Consider the following 12,031-nt stretch of genomic DNA (forward strand, 5'->3'; position numbering starts at 1 on the left):
ATGGTGGGCGGGTTCTAGAGTCAAGGCTAGCCAGAGGACTTAATTTTCCAACTTTGGGAATTAACAGGAAGGACATTAAAGCCAGTTGTGGTATGAGGGGCAAGATCATGAATTCAAATCTAGCTGGAACAAGGAAGTCACTTCTTTTAAAAAGAAAAACAATTGCTCTTGTATTTGAAATTTGGAAAGGAGCAGAGAACGTAGAGGAAGAAATGGAAGTTTTAAAAACAAAGCAGGAACCTGGTAAAATACCATCCTAGAACACAGTTTGTGGCTCACTGTGAGGACGTCATAGACATCAGGCATATGGATTAAACCAAGAGCCTGTTACCACTAGGAATTCGCAAGAGGATGCTATGGGTGCGCTGTGCTGTGCCACATACACAGCTATAAAATAAATTATTTAAAGTTTACAGGAGGGAAAGTGTTGAGTAAGTGTATGTATAGTAATATCTAGGCCAATAAACAGAAGCGATGTGTGATGCAGGACCAACTGGCAGTATGTGGGACCCAAAGGACGTTTGTACCCCACCTCTTTTTTGAGACTGGGTTTCACCATATACCTCTGTTTAGCTTGGAACTTAGTATATGGGGCCAGATTGGCTTCTACCATCTTAGTGCTGAGATCACAGGTCCAGTTTGTTGGGATGGAACCCAGTGCTTTGTGCATTCTTGACAATTTCTCTACCAACTGAGCTACACCTGCAGCCCCATTGGGCAGAGTTAATTATGTGTATTTTTTCGTGTCTGTGTTCAGATCCCCTGGAGCTTGAGGTAGAGGTGTTTGTAAATCACCTTCTGTGGGAACTCAAGGGTCCTCAGCAAGAGCAGCACCTGCCCATGGCCAGAGATTTTAAGTCAAAAGCCCCCACAGGCGAGAATCCAGCACCTGGCCAAGAGCAGAGGGATTTCTCATAGCACACTGGGAAGAGAGGAAAAGGGGGGTCCAGTGACTCCTTGTCTGTTTTCTGGGGCACTGACAGAAGGTTTGTGGTTACAGAGTAAGAGCTTCATGATTAAACAGTCGTGGCCAAGGCGTGGTCTGGGATAATAAGCCCATCATTTCTTGGCCCCAGTCTGTCCTGCAAGGCGTCCTGATAAGTCCATTGCTGAGAATGGAACCCGTGGTAGGATCGTTTCCCTATTTTGGGGGTGCCTGTCCAGTGAGGGTTTGCTCTTCCTGGCACTCGACTTGGCTTAAAAGGTTAAGAACGATAATCTCTAACTCAGCCAAAGACGGGAAGGCAGAAGCTAAGTGTGCGTGCATCCTGCTGTCCTAACCTCGTGGACTCAAACAAGGAGTCGCTTCTTGACAAAGGCTTCTGAAGCAGATGCCCGAGCGCTTTGGGTTGCTGGTTTTGAAGCTGAGTGTGGTGGTTCTAGTCTTAAATCCCAGCTCTTGGAAGGCTGTAGAGGAGGATCACGCCAAGATCAAGGCCATCTTGGGCTGTCTGATAAAATGAAAACCACACTGCTGGGTGCTTTTTGTCACTGACATGACTCCCAGGGAGAGGACAGTGGTTGAGAAGCCAGAGAAACCTGCTCTCTGGCCTTGAACATGTCCTTTCTGGACACCACATCCCATCCAGCTAAACCAGAGTCCTGTGACCCACCAGTCACGACAGCATCCCGTGTCACTGACCACCCTGTAAAACAGCCAGCTCCTCATGCCTCCCACCTAAGCCTTCCTCCCAGCCCCCTCTGGTTTTTGTTTCCTTGCTCCTGCACTCCTGTCCCCGGAGGTTCGAGGTTTATCACCCGAACCCAAAATGCTGTGACAGCCAGCAGCATCTTCTGGTTCCCAGGCTCTGTTCAGACATCACAGGCTTAAGCCGTCATTTGTTTTGTTTTCCCCCATACAGCATCTCCTGTAACCCAAACTCACCGCCAACTGATCCTCCTGCCTCTACGGCATAGGATTCCAGATGAGCACCAAGGTTATACAGTGCTGCAGATGGAACCCAGGGCTTGCCTAGGGCTAGGCAAGTACTCTGTCTGCTGAGCCACATCACCAGCCAAACTACAGGCTCCTCACACTGAGAATATCTGCAAGCACTCCCCACACAGTCACCATGAGAACAAATGGTAACCTATCCACCTCAGTGCTCCCCACTCCACCTCATCCCAAACCAGGCAACGCTCCACAGCTGTCGAGCAGTCTCCCTCCTGCCCTTTCTGCAATCCAGTCTCCCTGGATGTCCCCAGAGATCTTCAGATACATATTTGACCATCTTGTACATTCTCAGGGGTTTATATGAAGACACAAACCCAAATGCAACTGATATCACAAGACCACTCTTCTGCCATTGTGACCGCCCAGCCTCTTGGTCACTCTCTGGGTAGCTGCTGGGGCGACCCAGGCCTTACAGCTTGTTGACCTCATCTTCCAAGCATCTCTGAACTGTGAAGATCCTGCTCAAGTCTCTCTCTCTGTCTGTGTCTCTGTGTGTGTGTGTGTGTGTGTGTGTGTGCGCGCGCGCACGCGCGTGCGTGAAGTCATTGTAGAACAGGTTGGCCTCAAACTCATGGAGATCTGTCTGCCTCTGCCTTGGAAGTGCTGAGACTTCCAAGGCAGAGGCAGACAGACAAGTGTCCAGACAAGTGCTGGGCCACAGGCCCTGTGTGTAAGGTTTGGCAAAGTCTCATATAGTCCCGGCTGGCCACGAGGTTTCAGTGTAACCAAGGGTGACCTTGAAGATTGTTCTAATCTTCCTGACTCCACTTCTCTGTGCTGGGATCACAGGTGTGCACTACCACCTGTGATTTATGCTCCGCAAGGGATGGAACCTAGACTCTCAGCCTGCTGGGTTAGCGCCCTGTGACTGAGTTACATCTTCTGCTTTTATTTTTCTGCTTTCTTGAAACAGGTTCTTGGTATGTGTCTGTCTTCCAAATCACAGCGCTCCTCTTCCATAGGCCCCTGGGGTCCTGAGAACCACACCCCTCTGGCCTTGTGATTGTAGAAATGAGGGGAAAATACCAGAAAAGCACAGACATACTGTAAGGAGCAAGGCAGACACACCAACGCAGTACAAAGATCGCGGCCAGAACAGACCCATGACGGGCGGCTGGTAGTGATGTAGGCGCAAGGCACCCAGAGGACGAAGGTGTCTGAGTTTTGGAGTGGGAGGGACCCTGTGCAGCACCGCCTCCCGTCAGTGTGAGGACAGGCCCTCTGAAACTCTTGGTTGCCGCGTGGGCAGGGCCTCATGCTGCACCACCTCCTCGCCGGCACCTGGTGGGCGGGGCCTCGCATTGCACCTCCTCGCCGGCGCCTGGGCGGGTGGCTTGCATTAGAGGCGATATGGCTGCACTGGTGGAGCCGCTGGGGCTGGAGCGGGGTAAGCGCTCCGAGGGTCCAGTCTGGGCTTTGGGCTCCGTTGGGCCGCGACAGGCCTTGCAGATGCGGGAGTTGGGGGGCGGACCTAGTTAGGGTGGGCGGGGCGCGGCCTGCAATCTGAGGGCGTGGGAGGGCCTGGGGCGGAGCGCCCCACCAACACCTCGCCCGGGGTTGGGGTCCCGGCGACCCGCGGGGCACGTGGATCGCTTCCAGTCTGACCTCGGTTGCCCTTCTTGCCGCCGGCGTGTGCTCTCGCGGTCCCTGCCGTTTTCTGCAGACGTGTCCCGGGCTGTGGAGCTGCTGGAGCGGCTGCAGCGTAGCGGAGAGCTGCCCCCGCAGAAGCTGCAGGCCCTGCAGCGGGTCCTGCAGAGCCGCTTTTGCTCCGCCATCCGCGAGGTGAGCGCCTTGGTACTGCCTAAGTTGGAGTTTCCTTGCACTCCGCGGCGGGGCGGCGACGGGCGAGGACAGCGGTGTCCAGGGCTGTGGACTGGCAGCTCCCTGACGTTGCCGTGTCCCCGACTCTCCAGGTGTACGAACAGCTCTATGACACGCTGGACATCACTGGCAGCGCCGAGGTGCGGGCTCATGCCACAGCCAAGGTAAGCTCCTGTCCCCACAGCTCGGGGTGCCCTCCAGGCTGGCTGTGTCGGCACCCCCCTTCCCATCCGCGCATCTCTGTTCCACGCTAGGAAGAGTTATTTATAATGCCCTTTAAATAACTGCACATTTTTAACTTGCATGCACATGAGATTCTCTCTAGCAACAGGCTTGGAAACTGGCCTCACTTTCCTGCCGGTAAGATGACCCTAAAAGGTAATCCGGTTGGATGTTGTGAACAGGGACACCTTTCCAAACTGCAGTACCACACTCTTATTACTGCCTGTAGACTCAGGACTGTTTCCACCTGATCGCTATCACCCCACCCCACCCCCCGGGGGGGGGGCGATTGTTTCCGTTTGTCTGAGAACAAGATTGGCAGGTGCTAAGTACTGAGGACGCACTTCTCCCTGACTTGTGGAAGAATGCAAGTGTTCTCGTGGGTCGAGTCACTACGGGGTAGCCTCCTGTGGGGCTGTGTCAGGACTCTCCTGTTTGACCTTTGTGGCGGGCGGCCCTGGATGGAGCGCCCGTGTCTCAGCGAGGGTCTCTCATCATGGCGTCTTCTCTCTTCCAGGCCACAGTGGCTGCTTTCACAGCCAGTGAGGGCCACGCACATCCCAGGGTCGTGGAACTACCGAAGACTGATGAGGGCTTGGGCTTCAACATCATGGGTGGCAAAGAGCAGAACTCACCCATCTATATCTCTCGAGTCATCCCTGGAGGTGTGGCTGATCGCCACGGTGGCCTCAAGAGGGGAGACCAGCTGCTGTCTGTGAATGGTGTGGTGAGTGGGGCTGGTGTCTGTAAGGCAGCACTGGAAGGTCACAGTCCCTCTACACAGGGAACAGAGCCTTTGTAACAGCCCCGTGGGGTGCACTGCTGACCCTCAAGGGCTTCAGCGAGCCTAGCTAGAATACCAGCCCAGTATGGAAGATGGAAGTTTTTTCCAGGGGGAACATTTGGCTTGCAGGTTCAGGGATGGGTACTTCTCTGGACTAAGATGTGGGGGGTGTGGTTCTCTGGCTGGGAGCAGAGAGGGTCCCTGACATGAGGAGAAAGCTGGCTCTGTTCAATGTCTGGGTCAGTCAGAATCGGGAAACCCCAGATTAGAGTCCAAGGAAACACCCCCGAGGAGGTCGTTTCTCCAGTAAAGCTAAGCTGTCCCTGGGCAGGAGAGCAGTAGGCTTAGGGGGTGTAGACAGACTTCTTTGGGACAGACTCAGGGGCCTGGTTTATTGAGGACACTGAGACTCTAAGCTATTGACATGCAGTTTTTAGGTTGTGGGTGCTGTGATCCACTAGAGGGATATGAAGCCTTGGGGACTTGGCTCCAGCAGCCATGTCACTATCCACTGGTCCCTCCCGTGTCCTGGGTAGGGTGTGGTAAGGGCAGTGGTTTGGGCCAGCAGTCTGTGCGAGGCCTGCCCTGCAGAGTGTGGAAGGCGAACACCATGAAAAGGCGGTGGAGCTCCTGAAGGCCGCACAGGGCTCCGTGAAACTGGTGGTGCGCTACACCCCTCGGGTGCTGGAGGAGATGGAAGCCCGCTTCGAGAAGATGCGATCTGCCCGTCGGCGCCAGCAGCACCACAGCTACTCGTGAGCCTCGGGTCACCACCCTCCCTGCTGCCTACCCCAGCCTCAGACACCCACATCAGGCCAGGGGTCGCAGCGGCCTTCAATACTCATCCCTGGCCCTTCACCAGAGGCTTCCTGACCCTTGACCCCTGCCATGGTAGCCAAGGTCCCCCGGGCCCTCTGGTTCCCCAACTCCAGAATCCCTGCACCTGTTTTTCTGAACTGTTGTCTCCAGAACCCTACCCCTGAACATCTTACGCGCTCCCCCCACCACTGAGTCTCCCCTGTGCCTAAAACTCCCCTCTCTACACCCTCACAGGTCCTTGGAGTCTCGAGGCTGAAATCACAGAACAGGACCCTCCTCCTCCCCTGTACAGTATTATTTATTGTCACTGGCTCCTTATTTAAAGATCTTTAACCCTCACCGAGTGTCGTGTGTGTCTGTCGCGCATCCTGGAATAGTCTCTGTGGGGGAGGAGGACAGTGAAGCTGAGGTTAAGAACGAGCTCATTCCAGTACGTGTACCATGATAGACACGGCTCGCGCAGCCCTGAAGGCGGAGGCTGGCCGGGGTCCCAGAGGCTAGCCCGACCCAAGGCTGCGTCTATGTGAGTGCCAGGGCGCAGCACTAAAGACCACTGTCCCCAACGCTTAAGGGGTTCGGAAGGCCAAGGCCTGGCAAGGTCCCCTGCTGTGAGTCGGACGCGGGAGTCTTGAAACGCATCAGAAGCCTGATCATTGCCTCTGTAGGCGGGGCGGAGCGAACCATCCGCTGGGGGAACCCTGCGGGCCGTGCCACCGTCTGCGTGGGAGTCGGGGGTTGGTGGGGCGCATGCAGTACCCTAGACGGGCGCAGGGGTGCAGAGTAACACGCACTCGCCACCCATCGTCCATTCGCCTCACCTTCCAACCGAGCACATCCTTCCGGGAGCCGCCCTTGTCTTAAAAAAAAAATCCCACCTTGAATGTTAAATTCCCATCCCGCCGCCCAGCCCTCGTGTCCCGTGAGACGCGCGCCGCCGCGGGGACCCGGGGTCGCGACTCGCGCTCCACGCTGCGCGCTACTAGATTCAGGTGACATCATCCTCTGCCGGGCTCCGCCTCCCTCCCTGGCCGCCGCACGCTGCATGCCTATTGGTTGTTGCACCATGAGTCCCGCCCCCAGCTCTCCGCCCGCGCGGCCCCGCCCTCCTGCTGTGGAGGCGGGGTCTGGTCGCCGGCCGGCACGGACGCCAATTCTCATTGGCCATTCAGCGCCGTCTGTCAGTCTCCTGTTAAAGGGGCCACGACCGCCCGGGATCTGTGGGGGGGAGGGGGAGGGAGGAGAATTTTTTGGGGGGGGGAGAAGGTGGGATTTGGGGGGGCGCTGGTGGGCACCCCTAGATCTGGCGACTGCGGCCTCGCGGGGGGAGGCTGTACGGTGACAAGGGCAGGGGGCTATTTTAGGGAGTAAGAAGGCTGTGAGACCGTGAGGGGGAGGGGGGTCCCCAGCGCTGGAGCCGGAGCAAGAGACGCTGAGCCCGCGCTAGCGGCGTAGACAGGGCTCCAGAGCTCCAGATCCGGGCCCCGGCCGCCGCCAGGGGCCCCGCCCGGTGCCCCTACCCCACCCCGCGTCCCTCCTGCAGCCCAGCTCCTCCCGCAGTCGTCGCGGACCAGGTAGGTAAGAGCCCGGCCCAGCTTGCCCGGCAGCGCCCACCCTGGGGACCCCTGGGCTAGCGTCTCCGACTCGCTTGCCCGAAATCCTACATTCCCATCTTCATCCCAAGGGACCCCAGAGTCCAGATTTCACAAGCCAACCCAAGAGACCCAGGCGTGTCCCTTCCCGGAGCTCAGAGTGCCCCACCGAACCCTAGTATCTCAGGCGGGCTGCCTCCTTGTGCCTCCTCCAGGGCCCAGAAGCCTGGATCCCTCATCAGCCCAGGGGACCCTTCAGTCTAGATCCCTCTGGGCCCAGACCGGGGAGCTCCAGACACTGGTCACCGCTGTGGGACTCCCCCCATTGCGTCCAAATCGTTCCTCATTTGCGTCCCCCACCTTCTGGTAGGATCAGCAGGCGACGGTCCTCGGTCCAGGCCGGCTCGCCCTGGACACAGGCCCGCGCCGGAGCTGTCCATGGTCAGCTCTCTTGGTAGCCTCGCCTCCCCCATCGCCTGCCACTGCTGTCAGGGAGGGGGGGTTCAGGTGGTGTGGGGATCCCTCCCCCTCACCGCGCCTCTGACCTGGGGATCCCCGGCGCCCCCCTCCCAGATGGGCTGCAGGGTTCTCAGGCCCATCTTTAGGCACTCTAGCTTTCTGAGACTCTAGCTGCTTCACTTACATAGAGCTTGGGAATGTCCCTGCCCAGGCCACTTTGGAACCTTGGCATGAAGCCTCCTGCTCCCACCCGGTTCTGAAAAGCTGTTAGTGTCCATAGATCTGCTGGCCCTGACTAATCACTGTTACCTTATTCAGCACCCGGGGGATCCAATTTCCCAGCCTTTGCCCCCCCTCCCCACTTAGCACCTACTTTAACAGCTCCCCCGTCCTAGCAGACAAATATGTCCAGCTTCTTGGTACACCAGCACCTGCTTGCTACCTTCTGGACTCAGACTTCCTTTCAAAGACCCGGGATGCAATTCCTCGGTTTCTGTCCTCACTCCCCCTTGGAGATCTAGGCATCTCACCCCCATCTTGTAACCTCCACCTGAACACTCATCTCAGGAACCCAGAATCCCAGCCAGTGAATGTCCTATCATCAGACTACCTACTCAGGTCTACACTCCCACCAAGCAGTCAGGGTCTAAGTTTCTTCACCCCTAGGGGGATTCAAATGTCCAGACCCTGGCTCTGCATTCCGCTCCCATCTTCAGGTCTTGGTGGCCTCAGTGTTCTATCAACTTCACATCTTCCATGGCTTTAACAAACACTCATCTGCTCTATCATCTCAGGTGCTAGACTTCCAGTCTCCTCTCCCCCAAAGCTGGATATTTCTGGCATCTCATTGCCTCTAGAGACCCATATGGTAATATCTGATGTCTCACACTCCAAGTACCAAACAGCCGTCCTTCCCTCCAGCTGTGTTCTGGGATCAGGGTTCATGAGGTGGTCTGGAACCTGTGGGCTGTCTTTCTGCATGTCTAGTTATAAGGAGACCTTTCCTTGTGCTGTGCTCAAGGTTCTAAGTTCCAGAACATCTCCAGATGATGAATCTGCTCCAGCCTTGCCAAGGCGTGCAATCCACATTCAGTGCCATCAACTAAATTCTAGGCATGGCTTTGTCACTTGCTCCCTTCCTGTCCCAGTGGCAGGATTTTGCCATTCACCCCAGGCTGGATTAGAACTCACTCACTATGTTGTATACAGTTTTTCCTCCTCCTCTTTATCCTCTTCCTCTTCCTCTTCCCCTTCCCCTACTTCTTCTTCTTCTTCTTCTTCTTCTTCTTCTTCTTCTTCTTCTTCTTCTTCTTCTTCTTCTTCTTCTTCTTCTCCTTCTCCTTCTCCTCCTCCTCCTCCTCCTCCTCCTCCTCCTTCCTCCTCCTCCTTCTCCTCCTTCTTTTTCTTCTTCTTTCTTCTTCTCTTCCTCCTCCTCCTTTTTCTTCTCCAGTCTTTACCAGGATCTAGATAGCACAGCGAAGCCACTTTCTGCTCAGTCCTCTGACATCTCCTATATTTCCAGCTACAGGGGCTGTTGCTGGGGCAGAGCACTTTCCACCTCACATGCACAAAGTCCAGGCTTCGATTGCTACACTAGACCAATAACAAAAAGGCTTCACTTTATGCCCACCCTTACAGACTAATATCTGCTGAGTTTTCATTTTAAGTGTGTTTTATGTTCTGGCCACAACTGCTGTTGTTCTAGATTTCCTTCTTCCCATGGATATTCTAACTGCAGAATGCGTTGTTTTCAATCAAATAGTGGTATTCTTTGGAACTCTATCATATGCAATTTTTTAAATTAATAATTTTTATTTTATGTGCATTAGTGTTTTGTCTGCATATATGTTTGTGCAAGGGTTCCAGATCCTCTGGAACTGGAGTTAGACCATTGTGAGCTGTCATGTAGGTGTTAGGAATTGAACCCAGGTCCTCTGCAAGGTAGTCAGTGCTATTAATCACTGTGCCATCTCTCCAGCACCCCCACAGCTTGCACAATCTTAAACCTGGAAGGTTCCAGAGCAGGGTTCTGCTCCTCTTTTGAAGTCTCGGGTTCTAGGTCCCTGTCTGCAGCTTCTGCCGTTTCCTTACTGTGGCCTTAGCTTTGGGGTCAGTCTTGGTCCCTGCCAAGGACTTCCAGTCCCATCTGTGCCTTGGCATTCTGAGCCTGTTCTAGACTCTAGCCTTTTCCAGAGGCTTCAGACTCAAAATGTTCTTGTTTCCTAAACAGACCACCCCCACCAGAGGCTCTCTCTCCCGCACTCCCCCTCTGTTATTATTTGGTACCTTTTGTTTTACTGCATGTGTGCATGCATGCCACAGTGGGCATGTGGAGGTCAAAGGACAGTTTGTAGGTGTTCTCTTCTTCATACACCATATGTATCCCAGAATCTCAAACTCGGGTCTTCAGTCTTCAGCTTTGCCCACTGAGCCATCTTGCTGGCCGTGTGTGTGTGTGTGTGTGTGTGTGTGTGTGTGTGTGTGTGTATGCATGTTTGGAACAGGATTTCATCGTGGTACTTTTGAACTTGCAATCCCCCTGCCTCAGTGGGCTCAGCTCTGGGCTCAGCTGATGTCCCGTACCCATGCATTCACGCTAAGCCAGCGGAGTCTTTTGCCCAGACCTCCTCTGTATTGTATTAGGGAATGGCACTCTCTGTCATTCTGCTCATCTCTGTGTCTTGGGTTCTGGGGTGTTCCAGGCACCTATTTATGTTATCAGGTAGCTCTGGGCTGAGCTTCCTACCAGTCCTCAGCTGTAGCACAGGGCCTCGAGTTTGGCAAAAAAAAGGGGGCGCTTGCCCTCAGTCGCACACTCAGTGTGGAAGCTCTTCATGTCTTCTGTGTTGTGGCATCTTGGTACCACTGACTGTCCATTCTCTTTCTCAGTGCATCCGAGTGTCTACAGTATCTAAGTCATCCTAGATGCACGCTTTGACCCGATTGTGGGTTTGAGCTTTCATGTTGGGGTGTAGCCTAAAGCTGCCCTTCTCTCATAAACTTTTTGCTGGATCCAGTTTCTGGGAAGTGTAGTTTCAGACAATTTAAAGTCAAAGGGGTTTTAGGGATCCAGCTGCATTCTTTCCTGTCTTCCCGAGCCCTTCCTGTCTCACAGGAATCCAAGGACCAAAGCTTTAGTCACAGTTCTCATTTGGGTGGAGTTGGGAAGTATCCAATCTCAAACCGGTTAGGTCGCTGCATGCATTGAGGGGAAGGAAAGGAGTGAAAGTCCCTCCTGCTTTCGGTCTGGCCAGATGGACTTGTTGGACCTGAAGTGTTCCAGGGAGAGGCTCGCTGGGCCTCTCTACATGACCGCCCCGCCCCCGGCCCGGGCATCCCAAGCCCCGCCTTCTGGCCTTATAAATCCCGCCTCTCCCTCCTCCCACACTCTTGGTTAATGCCTCGTGAGGGCGGGGCAGGAGGAGCGTCCTGGGGCGACTGGAACCCGAGTGGGAGGGGAGAAGGGGCCAACTGTTTAGATTTATGGGTGTGCAGATCTAGAGTCACTGGAAGTAAAGAGGGGTCGGAATAGAGACTGTTGGAGGCCCAGACCCCTAGATGTGGGGACTCAGACTCCTGTGATCTGAGTTAGATGGCTCAGACCTACTCCCCGTTATGCATTTTTGTCTTGTTTTGTTTTTTGAGAAAGGCTCTCAGGTAATCCTGGCTGACCCGAATTCCCAAAAATAACCCAGGATGACCTTGAACTCCTGATCCTTCCATCCCCACTTCCCAAGTACTTGGATTACAGGCACGTACCATCTAGCCTGGCTTAATACATGAATATTTTATTTTAGTGGTACAGGGTTGAATCCAGAGCTTCATTGTGTGCCAAGCACGTGCTGTGCCACTGAGAGCCTCCTGCCAGGCTTGTCCCTCTTATTCTCACAAATGGAGTGCTGGTCTTCAGATCATAGAGATGGGAAAATCACAGCCCAGTGACCCAACTCAGTATCCGAAGCCCTAGGACTTTTTCAAGGTGTGGTTCTGGTTTGGGGCTCAGTTTCCTCATCTATAGAGTGTGTTGAGGATCCCAAGCCCGAGTCACACTAGGTAAAGGCTACTTTTAACCCACTTAGCCAGTCTCTGGCCTACCAGCTGTTTTCAGTTCCTGAGTGACCATGCTTTGGTTTGCTGCCAGTGCCGGGTGGAGCCAAGCCTCAGTGACCCAAAGTGCTTTTACCTAAGAAGCTCTCGCTGTTTATCTAAGAGCAATGACTTTCAGTTTAATCTGTGCCATAATTGCAAAGGACAGACCCCAGTTTCCCGCTCTTGGAGGTCAGCACTTAGTTCCCCCACACATTGGCTGTACCTCAGTTTCCCCGTGTCACGATCAGCTTTGCTGACCTTAGTTGCCGCCTATGCAATGCTTGGGGCCCCAGG

At 54.5% G+C, this 12,031-nt stretch overlaps 1 protein-coding gene across 1 annotated transcript; it reads left to right on the forward strand.

Moving 5' to 3' along the window:
* Positions 1 to 3,304: 3,304 nt before the first annotated feature.
* Positions 3,305 to 5,922, forward strand: Lin7b (lin-7 homolog B, crumbs cell polarity complex component). The gene is made up of 6 exons (XM_052193666.1): positions 3,305 to 3,341; positions 3,618 to 3,736; positions 3,868 to 3,939; positions 4,515 to 4,724; positions 5,373 to 5,536; positions 5,835 to 5,922. Exons 1-6 carry the CDS (start codon positions 3,305 to 3,307, stop codon positions 5,854 to 5,856), a joined length of 624 nt encoding a protein of 207 aa, XP_052049626.1. The 3' UTR covers positions 5,857 to 5,922.
* The last annotated feature ends 6,109 nt before the right edge of the window (positions 5,923 to 12,031 follow it).

The sequence above is a fragment of the Apodemus sylvaticus genome, chromosome 1 (assembly GCF_947179515.1).
Source record: "Apodemus sylvaticus chromosome 1, mApoSyl1.1, whole genome shotgun sequence".
Taxonomy (NCBI): Eukaryota; Metazoa; Chordata; class Mammalia; order Rodentia; family Muridae; genus Apodemus; species Apodemus sylvaticus.

Excerpts from the sequence above, each read along its gene's own strand:
- Lin7b (XM_052193666.1), top strand. The coding sequence starts at position 3,305 with ATGGCTGCACTGGTGGAGCCGCTGGGGCTGGAGCGGG. Across the intron at positions 3,940-4,514 it reads GGGCTCATGCCACAGCCAAG|GCCACAGTGGCTGCTTTCAC; the intron begins GTAAGCTCCTGT and ends TCTCTCTTCCAG. Across the intron at positions 5,537-5,834 it reads CAGCAGCACCACAGCTACTC|GTCCTTGGAGTCTCGAGGCT; the intron begins GTGAGCCTCGGG and ends ACACCCTCACAG.